The sequence below is a fragment of the Musa acuminata genome, chromosome BXJ2-11, assembly GCF_036884655.1.
Source record: "Musa acuminata AAA Group cultivar baxijiao chromosome BXJ2-11, Cavendish_Baxijiao_AAA, whole genome shotgun sequence".
Lineage (NCBI taxonomy): Eukaryota > Viridiplantae > Streptophyta > Magnoliopsida > Zingiberales > Musaceae > Musa > Musa acuminata.
In genome coordinates, this window is record NC_088348.1 from 33,338,170 (window position 1) to 33,350,399 (window position 12,230).

The 12,230-nt window shown below is 38.7% G+C and overlaps 2 protein-coding genes across 5 annotated transcripts in view; both read right to left on the bottom strand.

Annotated features, from left to right (window-relative positions):
- Positions 1 to 2,495: 2,495 nt before the first annotated feature.
- Positions 2,496 to 9,318, bottom strand: LOC135627029 (magnesium transporter MRS2-F-like). 2 transcript variants are annotated; one of them, XM_065132969.1, is made up of 6 exons: positions 8,834 to 9,281; positions 8,221 to 8,475; positions 7,085 to 7,213; positions 6,419 to 6,564; positions 4,363 to 4,498; positions 2,496 to 3,088 (listed from the first exon to the last, which is right to left on the bottom strand). In XM_065132969.1, exons 1-6 carry the CDS (start codon positions 9,221 to 9,223, stop codon positions 2,924 to 2,926), a joined length of 1,221 nt encoding a protein of 406 aa, XP_064989041.1. In that variant the 5' UTR covers positions 9,224 to 9,281; the 3' UTR covers positions 2,496 to 2,923. The 2 variants fall into 2 exon arrangements, with proteins under 2 accessions (XP_064989041.1, XP_064989040.1); XM_065132968.1 differs by lacking the exon at positions 2,496 to 3,088 and adding an exon at positions 3,162 to 3,811 and having other exon boundaries at positions 8,834 to 9,318.
- A 721-nt stretch (positions 9,319 to 10,039) lies between these two features.
- LOC135627440 (sister chromatid cohesion protein PDS5 homolog B-like) overlaps positions 10,040 to 12,230 on the bottom strand; it is a 28,153-nt gene continuing 25,962 nt past the window's right edge. For 2 of the 3 annotated variants that reach the window (XM_065133542.1, XM_065133541.1), the window contains 3 exons: positions 11,210 to 11,340; positions 10,303 to 10,388; positions 10,040 to 10,206 (listed from right to left, as the gene is read on the bottom strand). In XM_065133542.1, coding sequence (XP_064989614.1) covers positions 10,177 to 10,206; positions 10,303 to 10,388; positions 11,210 to 11,340 — 247 coding nt within the window. In that variant the 3' untranslated portion in view covers positions 10,040 to 10,176. Of the gene's footprint in view, positions 10,207 to 10,302; positions 10,389 to 11,209; positions 11,341 to 12,230 lie in introns of those variants that run through there. The other variant, XR_010492607.1, reaches the window with a different exon arrangement.

Sequence of the window (12,230 nt, forward strand, 5' to 3'; positions counted from 1 at the left end):
ACGCATTTACTATGTCTACTCAATTTACTATATAGAAAAAGAAAGGAACAAAAATACACCGCGAACCGACGTGTGACGTGGAGTCGAGCTAATTATAGATTGTACCTTATAGTTAGTTAGCCTTGGTGTTTCGGTCTCTACATATTAAAAAGTTATATTAGTATTCCTATAGTTACGAAAGTAAAACATCTAAGTCGATTTCGTCGCTCGACAATTGTATCGACATCGATTCAGATGTAGAGCGATGAAAGGGTCGCTTAGTAAGAGGTGGTACCGAAACTGATGCGACAGCGAGGGGAGGGCAAGAGCTTGATGATCCTAGCTTCGAATCGAGGTTGAGATTCGCATGATGGGTCAACAGTAAAATCACCACCATATTCACTGTAGATGTGATGATGACCTCTACCATCTATGTTGACGCCGACATAGTTCTCACTCGACAATTGCGTCATTGTCATCGCAAATGTGGAGTGACACGGGCGGGTGGCATCACAGTGAGAGCATACCTTATCGTCGGGGGTGGGCAAGCAATTGCATCGGTGTTGATGCCAACGATGCTTATCTGCCATTGAATGTTAGAATTACCTTTTTATCTTTTATTTTTGTGTTTCTATCAGTAAAATTGATATCGGATAAATGAATCTAGATGTTTCACTTTTCTAACTATAATGATATCAATATAATTTTTATAAAATATAAGGACTGTGCTACTAAAGATAATTAACTACAAGGGTTAATTCCTAATTAGAACGAGGAATCGCAGCTGCTTCTCTTTCGTAGCTAGTAGAAACGACGAGGAGACATGCAGGTACTGTTTGACCTCTCCTCTCCTCTCCTCTCGAACCCTCTCTTTCGATCATCTCTTCTTTTATTCTCCCATTCATTTGTTCTGCTCTCCTCCCATCTCTACTTCTCCTTTCGTCACCTCTAATTTCTTTTTCCACTCTTCTTTTCTCTTTTCCTCCCTACCCGTTGCCTCCATTTTCTTCTCCTTCTCACCTAGAGTCGAGTCCTTGTCAAAGCCCTTGGGTACTCTGCTCTGTTTGAGTCCTCGTCGAAGCCCTTTCAGTGCTCCTACTCTGTTTTCGAACACGTATTATTCCTCTTCTTCCTATTTTAGTGTCTCCTTTCCTCTCTTATCCATTCTTCTCTCCCTCCTTTCCATCGATTTTGATAATTCAAATTTAAAACATGAAATTCAAGAGAAAAATGATGATGAGGCAATTGATGCATATTTTCAAGGGTTAATTATACCCCTGTAGTTAGCTATATTTAGCTTTTTTGTCCGTACACTTTAAAAAAAATTACATTGGTAGCTCTATAATTATGAAAGTAAAATATCTGGATCTATTACCATGATGACGCCAATTTTACTAACGAAAATATGAAAATAAAATGTAAATAAATAAATTTAATATTTTAGTTGATGGTGGCTGACGATGTCAATAGTGGTGGATGTCGGTGGTGGCGAACAATAATGCCACTAGCATCGATGCCGATATAATTGTCGAGTGATACTTTCGCCACTCTGCATCTACGTTAGCGCTCTATCGTCATGGAATCGAAGTCCATTGCCAAAGCCATCACTTAGATCTATCACCTATTGAAGCAAGACTCAGAGATGTGTGCCCCCCCCCCCCCCTTGTTGATGTCGTGCCCCTCCTCAACCACCACCACCACTCGTCTATGGTTGAAGCCCAAGAGAACGTTGTCGCTAACTTCCTCAACCTTTTCATTTATGCTTGCGAGGTGCTCATGTGCATCTAGGCATCTTTGATGCCCTCATCCTCCACCTCCTCTTTCTCACTACCGCCTAACATGCCACCGTAACCCTTTATAGTCTCCTCTTCATTGAAGCATATCACTCCATCATTGGGTCAAAGAAACCCCACATTGTCACCCTTATAAGCCTCCTCGACGCCCCCAACACATTGACTAGGTCCATCAAGGGCACGCTCAAGGCCCTTTTTAGCCTTGCCCTTTACCTACTTAACCGCAATGCCCTCGTCGAGTTGCGCATTGTGCCACTCCTCTTCATGCTGGTGGTGAAGGATGAGCGAAGGGGAGGCTATATAGGATTATGATGACATGCTGCACTAGTGGACGGGCGAATGGGAAGCTATAAAAGGTTGCGATGGCATGCTGGCCGATGATGGAGGCATTAAGGATGCCAAGGGTGCACACAAGTGTCTTGCAAGTGGAGATAGGGAGATTGAGGAGGTCAGCGACGACGTTCTCTTAGGCCTCGATCATAGACGAGTGGTGGTGGAGGTGGTTGAGGAGCACATTGCAAGGAGGGGCATAATGTTGACATCGATGAGGGGAGTACACATCTTCGGGTCTTGCTTTGATAAGCAACGAATCTCTACGATGGCTTTAATAACGACTTCGATTTCGTGATGATGAAACGCAAATACAGATACAAAGAAACAAAAGAAACACTCAACCACTACATCAACGTCGATGCTAATCACGTCATCACCCGCCACCACCAATTGAAACGTTGAACTTAGTATTTTAGTTTTTATATTTTAAAAATTATATTGATATTTTTATAACTATGAAAGTGAAACATCTAGATCTATTTATTTTAACGATATTAGTCTAAATTAATCTAAATTTAGACTAATATCATTAAATTAATCTAAATTAATCCTATTTTTAACTCCTGCACTATTGCATCGTAAAAGGTTATGTCTTGGAGAGCTGCTAGATGTTTTGGAGACCCCAAGAAGAAACTGCCAGCATGAGATCCACTTCAGCAGCTGCATATTTCCAACTGCTGCACTGATTGCGTCTTTTTGATCGATCCACTTGCTACATCTTACCATCTCCATCATCTCTCTCCAAGAGTTCATTTTTGATCAATCCACTTGCCTTGGTCTTCTCGGCGTCGAGTCTCGCTTCATCTACGCCATCATCATTAACTGCTTTCTCCCTCAGAAACACCAGCGACCATCCCCTGCTTTAACTGAAAAGGAATACATCGATGTCTGGGAAACAGCTCACCGTTCCTCAAAGATGAGCTCTCAAAGCCCACGGCATCTTCACCCAGAAGAACTGATACATTTTCTCGACTTGATACGACCTGTCACATGCATTATAATCATGTCAAAGACAACAACTGATACATTTTCCAGCGACCAAAAATGCATAACATATGATCTCAATCATTGAATTGACAGATTTTTTTTTTGAAAAAATGAAAACAATAAGAGTTTTATAACAATATGAAACATTATTAAAAACCATACAGACACCATTCCTAGAGTTCTCATAACAATTTAAACAACTGCACAATATCAAATAACTAGCAAGACTAAGTTAACTCTTAAAAAGTATACGAAAATTAGGTAATAGAAAAAATAAGAGACTTCCCCAAGGTCGAAAAGCTCTCTTGTTGAGTTACCCAGTGTCATGAAATTATTTTTCCAGCAGTCCTTTCCTGATTTATAAGCTAGCACGGAGTTACCATTCAGGACTGGAATCATTCAGCACCTTCTCGGTCATAAAATGAGAAGAATTAGTGTGGTCACTGCAGCAGCCCACTTTTCTTTCCAAACCCAATTGCTAGAACATAGAGAATCACACAGCCAACAATGGTGCCCCAGGTGGTCTCCCAGAATTTGTGATATGGAGCATTATAGAGATCGATGCCAATGTTCATACCAAATAGACCTACAAGCACTACACCAGCAGTAGTCACCACCGTTGCAGTGCTCAGCATGACCCCCATCTGCAGCAGTTGATTCTGTTTCTCATCCAGCATAATGTTTATGTAGTCTTCAGTGTCATCCACATACTCCCTCAACTTTGCAGAGGTGGCAAATAAATAATCTGGTGAGTTAGCAGTGCAGGAAAAAAAAAAAAGAAGAAAGAAAAGAATAGTAATATGGTAAGAAGATATTTTCACAAGTAATAAGCTGGAGCATGTTCATGATCATCTAGTTTATCAGGCATAGTTCAGCATTTCATCAAGACGTGCATGCTCCAAAGACTGACAAATGAGCCTAAAATGCCTATTTGGCTAAGTTTTGAGTTTAGGCTATCAACATCCCAAACATCTGTTGAACAGCCACAAGGATGATCTTAATATCATGAAGACAAACCCAAATAGAAATGCCTAGAAACTGTCTGATTATGGATTATATTTGTTCATTGGAAGTAATGTTCAGTTTGGTTCATTTGCATAGTAACTCGTGCACCAATAGTTTATCCAGTGGTGACAGTTCATGAGTCCATTATACTCACAATTATAATTCAAGATTCATCACGGTCACCGATATCAAAGATTTTATATACGTGTGTGTGTGTGTGTTCATGATCTTGTTGGTGATTACAATGGGAAGGGAAAACACATACATGATATAGCTTGTTAAGAGTGCCATCAATCTGCACAAAGTAAGCCTCCAAAAGCATCTCCAGCTCCTCAATATTAGGCTTTAAGGCTCCAAAACTTTCACGGCAGCTCTCTGTCTCAACTCTGAACTCATCATCCCTGAACATGCATAAAATTTCATGCAAAGAACTTAGTAAGATTAAACATGAAGTTTCATGGCGTGTTAAACACAATATATAAGACATTATGTAAGAATAGAGGTCTTATGCAAATGCTCTAATGAATAACCAAGTAAACTACAGAAATAGCTAACAGTTAGTTTTAGCTTTTGGCCCTTGATTATGCTATCCATAATTAATTAGAGCAGCCATTCAAGCTCACATTAAAAGCTGAAATATGTTATCATAACAAGACTGCAATTATCAAGAAGTTAGACATGTTGTTGTGTGGCCATTCAATATAAATACAAGAAAGAACATACATCAATATCTAGAAAGCACTAAGCACTACTCAATTCACACTTGTGTGAGGTTTTACTGCAAAATATGCCCAGTGGGGCTGAACTTGACCACAACTTTTCCAGCATGCGAAAAGGCATCACAATGCTAAGACACTTCATAGTTCCAGGGCTAGGGGTGTGCATTGTCTGGTTCAGCTTGTTCTATGTATATATCCAAACCATTGATGAAAAGTTCAACAGAACAATTTGTCTCACCATATAAACCAATTTGAATGAAATCAGAGTGTTCACAATCTGGTTTCTAATACAATTTGGACCAAATGCATTTTGACTAAACTCTCAGTGCTTTCGACCAAAGCCTTATACAAAGGCCAAATTATAACTATTTATTAATGCAAAAAATAAATGTAATATATGCAAAATGGCATATGCTTCATTTCGGTTTAAAAAATACACAAAAATGAACTGAATGAAAAACTGTATTTCTCAATTTTTTTCAGTTTAAAAGCTGAACAACTTTATCTTTTTTTGGTCTTCTCTCTCTCTCTCTCTCTCTCTCTCTCCTCCCACACCTTCTCGTCCTTGTCTGAGTGATTACCACCTCCTCGTCTGTGTTGCCTTCTCATACTTTCATGTTCCATTGCCCAACCTGTTTAGAGTGTCGATATGTCGTCTGATACCAATACTGCACTGGTCCAATCACCAACCAGCATTGGTACCAGACCAAGACTTTAAACGACATAAATAATACTCTTTTTCTTTCATTTTACACCACATAGAATCCATACTATAATATTGAAAAAAAGTGAGAAACTCAAGAATCCATACTATAAAACTCTCTCTCACCCTTTTGCGGTTCTATATAAATCACAACCAGCTTTTATAAATGATCAGGTCCTGTGAAATAGCACAATAATGTACCTTATCATCTAAATTCCCATATTCTTCGGATTGATTTATCTCAGCAATGTCTTAAATCTCAGTTAAGGATTCAACATCTTGTGATCTTTTTTATTTATAGGACCTCATTATGATGCAACCAGTAGTTGTTGCTTGTTAGAGCTCATTGTTAGAGCAAGTGGCATCAATAAGACCAGCCAGTTATATAAAGCTTCTTAACATGTCAAAATATAATCATGATATTATAACCAATGTGGTAATCAGAAGTCATTGTGGTGATCAGAAGCCATGGAAGCAGGATAATTAAAAGCCTAGTCATAAATGCTTCAGAAGTTACCATTCCTCCAAGTAAACTATTTGTATGTGATTCACAAGTTCCGTTTAAAAAATAAAATGCTGTGAAAGCTAACACAAGATTTGAAGCATAACTAATGTGACTAGGATGACCCTTAATTTACTAATATGCATTGCACCATGCATCAGAAACCATACAGCTTCTTTGATGCATGCAACAATGCAGAAGAAAACAAGGGCAATGATACACCATTCATCAGAAACTACACAGCTACTTTAAAGTGTATAATTGTGCAGAAGAAAAAAGAGTGCCATGTTATCAACTTCTATCGAAGTTATCTGATTAGTGTGCACGTTGAAGGCAAATAGCAATGAAATATAGTTGATTCTCTTTCTCACTATTTATTAAACCAACAATAGCTTACCCATCATCCGCCTGCTCAGATGCATCATTATCCAAGTTAATTCTAGATGAAGATTCACCAACTCGCTGACTAGCAAGCTTATCTGTTAGGTACATCTCAGCCATGTCCATGTCATCATCCAGTAAATGTTCAAGTTCATCCCTCACCTGTGATCATGTAGTGACACTGAGGACAACGCTATAACATGACACAAGTGCTGTCTAGGGGACCAAGTGAGCTACACCATAACATGACATGATATGCACATAGTCAACTTAATTGGATTTGAATCTAAACATGTCAAGATATTCACCAAAAAGAAAAAGAGAAGAATTTTAATTATGGTAATTTTTTATTCTAGATTGTGTCAGTAAACCAAAGAAAGATATCCCAAGATTTTGAGTAACTGCTCCTTCACACTCTTTCACTGGGAAAAAGAGAAATGCCTCCCTGAGACACTGGTGAAGGAAACAAATTTCTTGTCATGCACAGGACAACAATGAGGGATGGTCTTAAGTCAAATCTGGCAATCTTCAGAGATGGATGATACATGTTTCAGGAGGTTTACAAACTTAAAGTAGAATAGATGTATAGTATAGAAATAATAAACTGGATGAGTAACAGAGTAGCTTTAATAAATGTACATACGCCACTATACATTTCAGCTTTGTGTAATCAGGTCTTTACCCTCTGGACGCGCCCAGATATTGCCACCAAGCGAGACTTGATTTGTCTTACACGCTCAAGGTTAAGTGTGCTTATTTTCGAAGTCAATTCATCCAAAGCTGGATATGCCTCTTGTTCTAGGGCTAGTGTCTGAACATCAAAAATAAAAGAAAAGATAAGAAAAAGAAAAAAATGCATCTCATCAGCAATAAAAGTGAATTTGTGAACATGAACATACAAGGTAGTTTACATCACTTTTATACTGGACTCACTATCAATGGCAGAAAATGCTTTCCTCTCATAAAGTTTGCTAGTAGAAGTAACTGAATCACTTTAACTATAGGCATTAAAATATTGTGTGCGCATGGTCTATTATCCTAGAGAATAAACTGGTATGCGATACAGGAACAGAAAGGTCCTTATATGTGATTTGCTCCAATAAAAGGCAAAGATATACCCTTAAATTTGACAAACTGAGTCAGAAAGAAAAGAAAAAAAAAGTTAAAGAAAAGTAGAATGATGCATGAAAAGCCCAAAGATTATAACAATATTAAAATCAATATTAGGTGAATTTTTTAAAAAATGGATATGAGAGAAATGGCTCAAGCATTAAAAAAGAGCCAGACACCATAAATAGCATTATAAAAAAAGTGGATAGGTAGCAAATAGTTCCAAAGTAAAGTGAGCTAGGTTGCAGTTATTCTAGTTCAGTTGGTTGGGACAACAGGTATCTACAGGGAGACAAGAACAACTACAAACAGAAGGCAGGAAAGATACAGGAGAAGTGACAAAATAACAAGGCGCAATGCGCATAAGATTAAATAAGGCTGATGCCCCAACTATTCGGGATCAACTGCATGGATCTTCTTCCACTATTGAGATATGTACAATATTAAGTTTCTAGTTAAAACAAAATCACCTAAATAATATTTTTATTGTTTCTAGTAAAATCTTCTTAGATCTCCTTCACTTCTCTTCACACTACTAAAACTAATCAAATCAACTCATCTAAGAACAACATCTTAAGTTTCCTTTTTAATATGTTTAAACCATCTTGGATGATTCTCCCTCATTTTATCCTCAGTTGACATGATATAAATTTTAAAAGAAGATAACAGAACACGAAAGCTCCAAGCACTTCAGTGCAGAAAACACACCTCGGACTCAAGGCACCTGCAAGCAGACTCAAGACAGACTTCAAGAACTCTGAACTCAAAAGGTGCCACCTTGGTACTCCCATCATCGGTGACATCTAATTCAGGACTTGGGCTGCCTCGTGACACATCACCAGATAAGGAACCATGCTCTTTAGAGACTCCAGATCCATGTCTCATTTCCTGACCAGGAAAGGAAGGCCAGCATGATGTAGACTTTCCCATAACCTCCCCATCTAAATCGCCAGTGTCTTGAGCCTTTAGGAATAACAACAATCTAAGTCAGATTTATGTTTTAACATAGACATCGATCAAATAGAATCAAAATCAAAGAGCTAGATGTAGCTAAAGGTACTTATAATTGAACAGTCAGCAAGCATCAGAAACATATAACTTTTCCAAGTTTATGCGCTACATGAACCAAAGCAATTGATAAAAAACTGGATCCAATAGTTCAATGAGAAATCTCAACGATCACTGTGGCGAACTAATAGAAAACAGGAATCTCGCTGTTAAAATTACTGCTAAAAGGAACGAAATCTTCCCGCGAGAGTGGTAACAAAAAAGCAAACAGGAACAACATAATGGTATTGAAAGAAGGGAAGAACGCAATCACCTCCTGCTGAGGGGCGCCGTAGGAACTGGAGACCCTGGATTGAAGGTCCTGGACGAAAGGGGCGACCAAGGGGTCACTTGAGTTGGGGATGAGCACCTCGGTGGCGGTGACGACGGCCTTGATGTGCTCCAGGTTGATGACGATGGCCCGCTCCCGTCCGAGTATCGTAGACGGGTAGGAGAGCAAAGGATCGAGGACCCGCAGGTCGCGGGCGGGGAGCCCCGTTCGCCGCATGATGGAGTGCTTCCCCACCTCCTCGTGGTACGACCGTCCGGAGTCCGACAAAACCAGCCACGCCCGGTTGACGGTACCCTTCCGTCTCCCTGCCGCGGCCGGGGCCGCCCGGTGGTGGACGTCGTCCTCCGGCGTTGGCTTCGGCGACCTCACCATCGATCGAGGGAGAAGGACCTAAAGAAGAAGAAAAAGAGAGCGCCCGATCATCTTATAACTTGTCCGCCACAGGGATGGAGTCGAAGACGCACGTCGGCGGCTTAACCGCCTCGCCGTATAGAGCCCACTAAAAATCGAGGGCCCACTAAAATTCCTCAATCCATCGAGGACTTAGGCCCAAAGGCAGCCAATAAAGTGGGCTTAAGAGGATGACTTGGTCCTCGAAGCAGAGTGAGTTCGGTTTACACTAGGAACAATTACCATCATCATGGTGCCAAACTGCACTACGCGTCTCGAATCAAATAGCAAATTCGAAGAGTTTCCATTCACAACGTAGAATTTGCAACATGGGATTGACGCAACAAGGCAGAAAATTGATGAACTTATTAAAAGAAGAAAATTAGCGGAAAGTTCTCATGACAATTGGGCAGTTATGAAGGAGTTCTCATAACAAAGTTATCCGATCAAAAGGAATCTCAAACTGAATCAATCATGATCGATTCAATTAACAGAAGATTATCTTATCGGCACTTTTTTACTTTCCACACAACAAAATATCTTTTTCATCTAGATGGCGAATCTTTGGCATGCAACCCATGGTGTTCAATAGAAATTTGTTTGATTCTCTGTAAAATTCATTCCTTAGTTCAGATGATGTCCCCATTCATGCAAGAAAATAAACTTACACAACAAATTTATATACGAAGGAAAGTAGCTATTCCTGTTCAAATTCAAGTGTCCTCATGAATGGTATCCGGTTAAGCCACATGAATGTCTCTTTGATCAAAGCTTTACCAAAATGTACAGCATACTTTTTGTGCAAAAACACATTAGAGTATTCTCGATATAAAAATATTTATCACAATTCATTGCAATTGTAAAGAGAATAAATGGCCACAAAAGTACGGTTGATGATCTCGAATCAAATGTCGTGGCAACTATTATGGGGATATCTACTGCCTCCGTGGTTGAATCCTTCGAGACTGGAGAAAAAAATTCAACAAAATCAGTCATAAAATAATACATTAATATAAAAAGAACTAAAAAAACCAGTTAGATCATGGTGTGTAGTAGCTTACATTACTCATGTTTCCGTCCATTAAATCGGACAAAGAGTTCTTTGAAGCATTTCTTGGTAGCAATCTCTTGTTTCCTTTGCCAGCACCTGTAGAAAAATAATCTTAAGCAATTGCTTTTTAGATAATGCACATTTTCTGTCGTTTATCTTCTGTTACCCAATATAAACAAAAAGAATTCCTAGGCACAAGTTTAAACAATATTTTTCTCCAGACAGAATATTTTACCTAGGAGGTGTAGATCAAACCTTTAAATAGCAAAAGGAGCTTTAGCTTTTAACCCTGTAGCTCCTAAATTGTAAAAACTTGCTATGGTACCCCAGAAAAAATTCAAAGAAACACAGTAACCACTCATAACAAGAAGACTGCTTTTGAAATTTTGTAATTCCTTAAAATGGATCCACAATAACTACCTCTTTCTCCTTCCTAGAACACATTATTAGCTTAAAACTTTGTGCTTCTTTGTAATCTATCAGTAGCACGTTTCAAACATTCATTAAGGTACACAAAAACCATTTCGAAAGGAGAAAAGAACATGATCATCTTATCTAATTCCAGAATATCAATCTCTGACGCTAAAAACTGCACCTTGTAGTTAGAAGTTTTTAAAACATACACCTTCGATATATGGATATTTTTATTAAAGTTGCTGAGCAGCAAGCAAAACTCTAACACCACTCTCTCATCTCTTTACTTTATTGAGTATAACCCATCTTTTACAGTCTTGAGCTGAATATGTGTGATCCTTCAACAAAGGAGTAAGCAATGAAGCAAACACATTGATTTCTGGGTAGTCAGTTCTCAATGCCAGATTTCACTAGTGATAACCAGAGAATTGATCCATGGGAATACATAGACACCAACAAGATAAACAAAAAGATAAGCATGCAAATTATTAAAATGGCATTACCAACAGATGACAAGTTCGTGCTTGCACACAAATTTTCTGTTCTTTCATCTGAAGCAGCGGGATTTGTTTTATCACTGTCATCTCCGGCAGTAGGAATCACTTCCTCAGGACTACAGCTAGAAGAATCTAACCTAAACAAATTAGATTAAAAAAATTAGAAGTATTCTAATTAAAAAATCAGAACAGAAAGTACAAGGTTACGAATAGATCCTTCTCACCATAAAATAGAAGTATCTGCATGGGGTGATTTTGCAGATTCAAAATCAGACAGCATTCTTTGGCAACCTTTTCCTAAAGAATGAACTATGGTCTACTAAACCAAACTTCTATGTAGATAACAAAGAAGTATATATGGTAAGGAACCATTGAAGATGACATGGAAGTTTATGCGGAAACCTTGATGTCCACATTTGGGAATGTTAAATACAGCTCATTTCTAGAAAGAAATGCCAACCAGCATAACTCCACTATCCCACCCATCCACACCAAGCAACTTGGGCTCATTAGCACAAGCTATTATGATAACAAAGCAAATTAACAGTATTGAAGTGGATAAGGTTAACTTCTCCGTTTGATGAGTAAGACATGTCTGTTAACCAAGTTTTATATGCTCATACCCAAACCAACATCACTCTTGATTCTCAATTCTATACACAAGATTGAGGGTGTATGCCTTAGGCACTCATTCTATTTGAACTCGTGACCATGGGTTAATAAATTATGCTTTGCAGCATCAAACCTATTTGTGTCGAGGTTAAGATTAGCAGGGTCCAAACACCAAAACCTCCCATTTCTTCGAAGTATCAGCTAGACTCAACTGAGTCTGACCAAAACTAACCATGACTACTGAAATCAACTAGAATTTAAATGAATCCTTATGATTCCAACTTCAACTTGAATATAGCTGAGACAGTCCTACGAAAACCAACAAGCTCCAAGTGATTGCAGCAAGTCCAAATGTTTTTGACCAACTCTGATAGACTTCAGCCAAGTGCTAGCCACATCTAATTGATCCTGGTTG

Excerpts from the sequence above, each read along its gene's own strand:
- LOC135627029 (XM_065132968.1), bottom strand. The coding sequence starts at position 9,223 with ATGGTGAGGTCGCCGAAGCCAACGCCGGAGGACGACGTCCACCACCGG. Across the intron at positions 4,499-6,418 it reads TCTGAGCAGGCGGATGATGG|GGATGATGAGTTCAGAGTTG; the intron begins GTAAGCTATTGT and ends ATGCATGTTCAG. Across the intron at positions 3,812-4,362 it reads CTCTTAACAAGCTATATCAT|TTGAGGGAGTATGTGGATGA; the intron begins GTATGTGTTTTC and ends ACCTCTGCAAAG.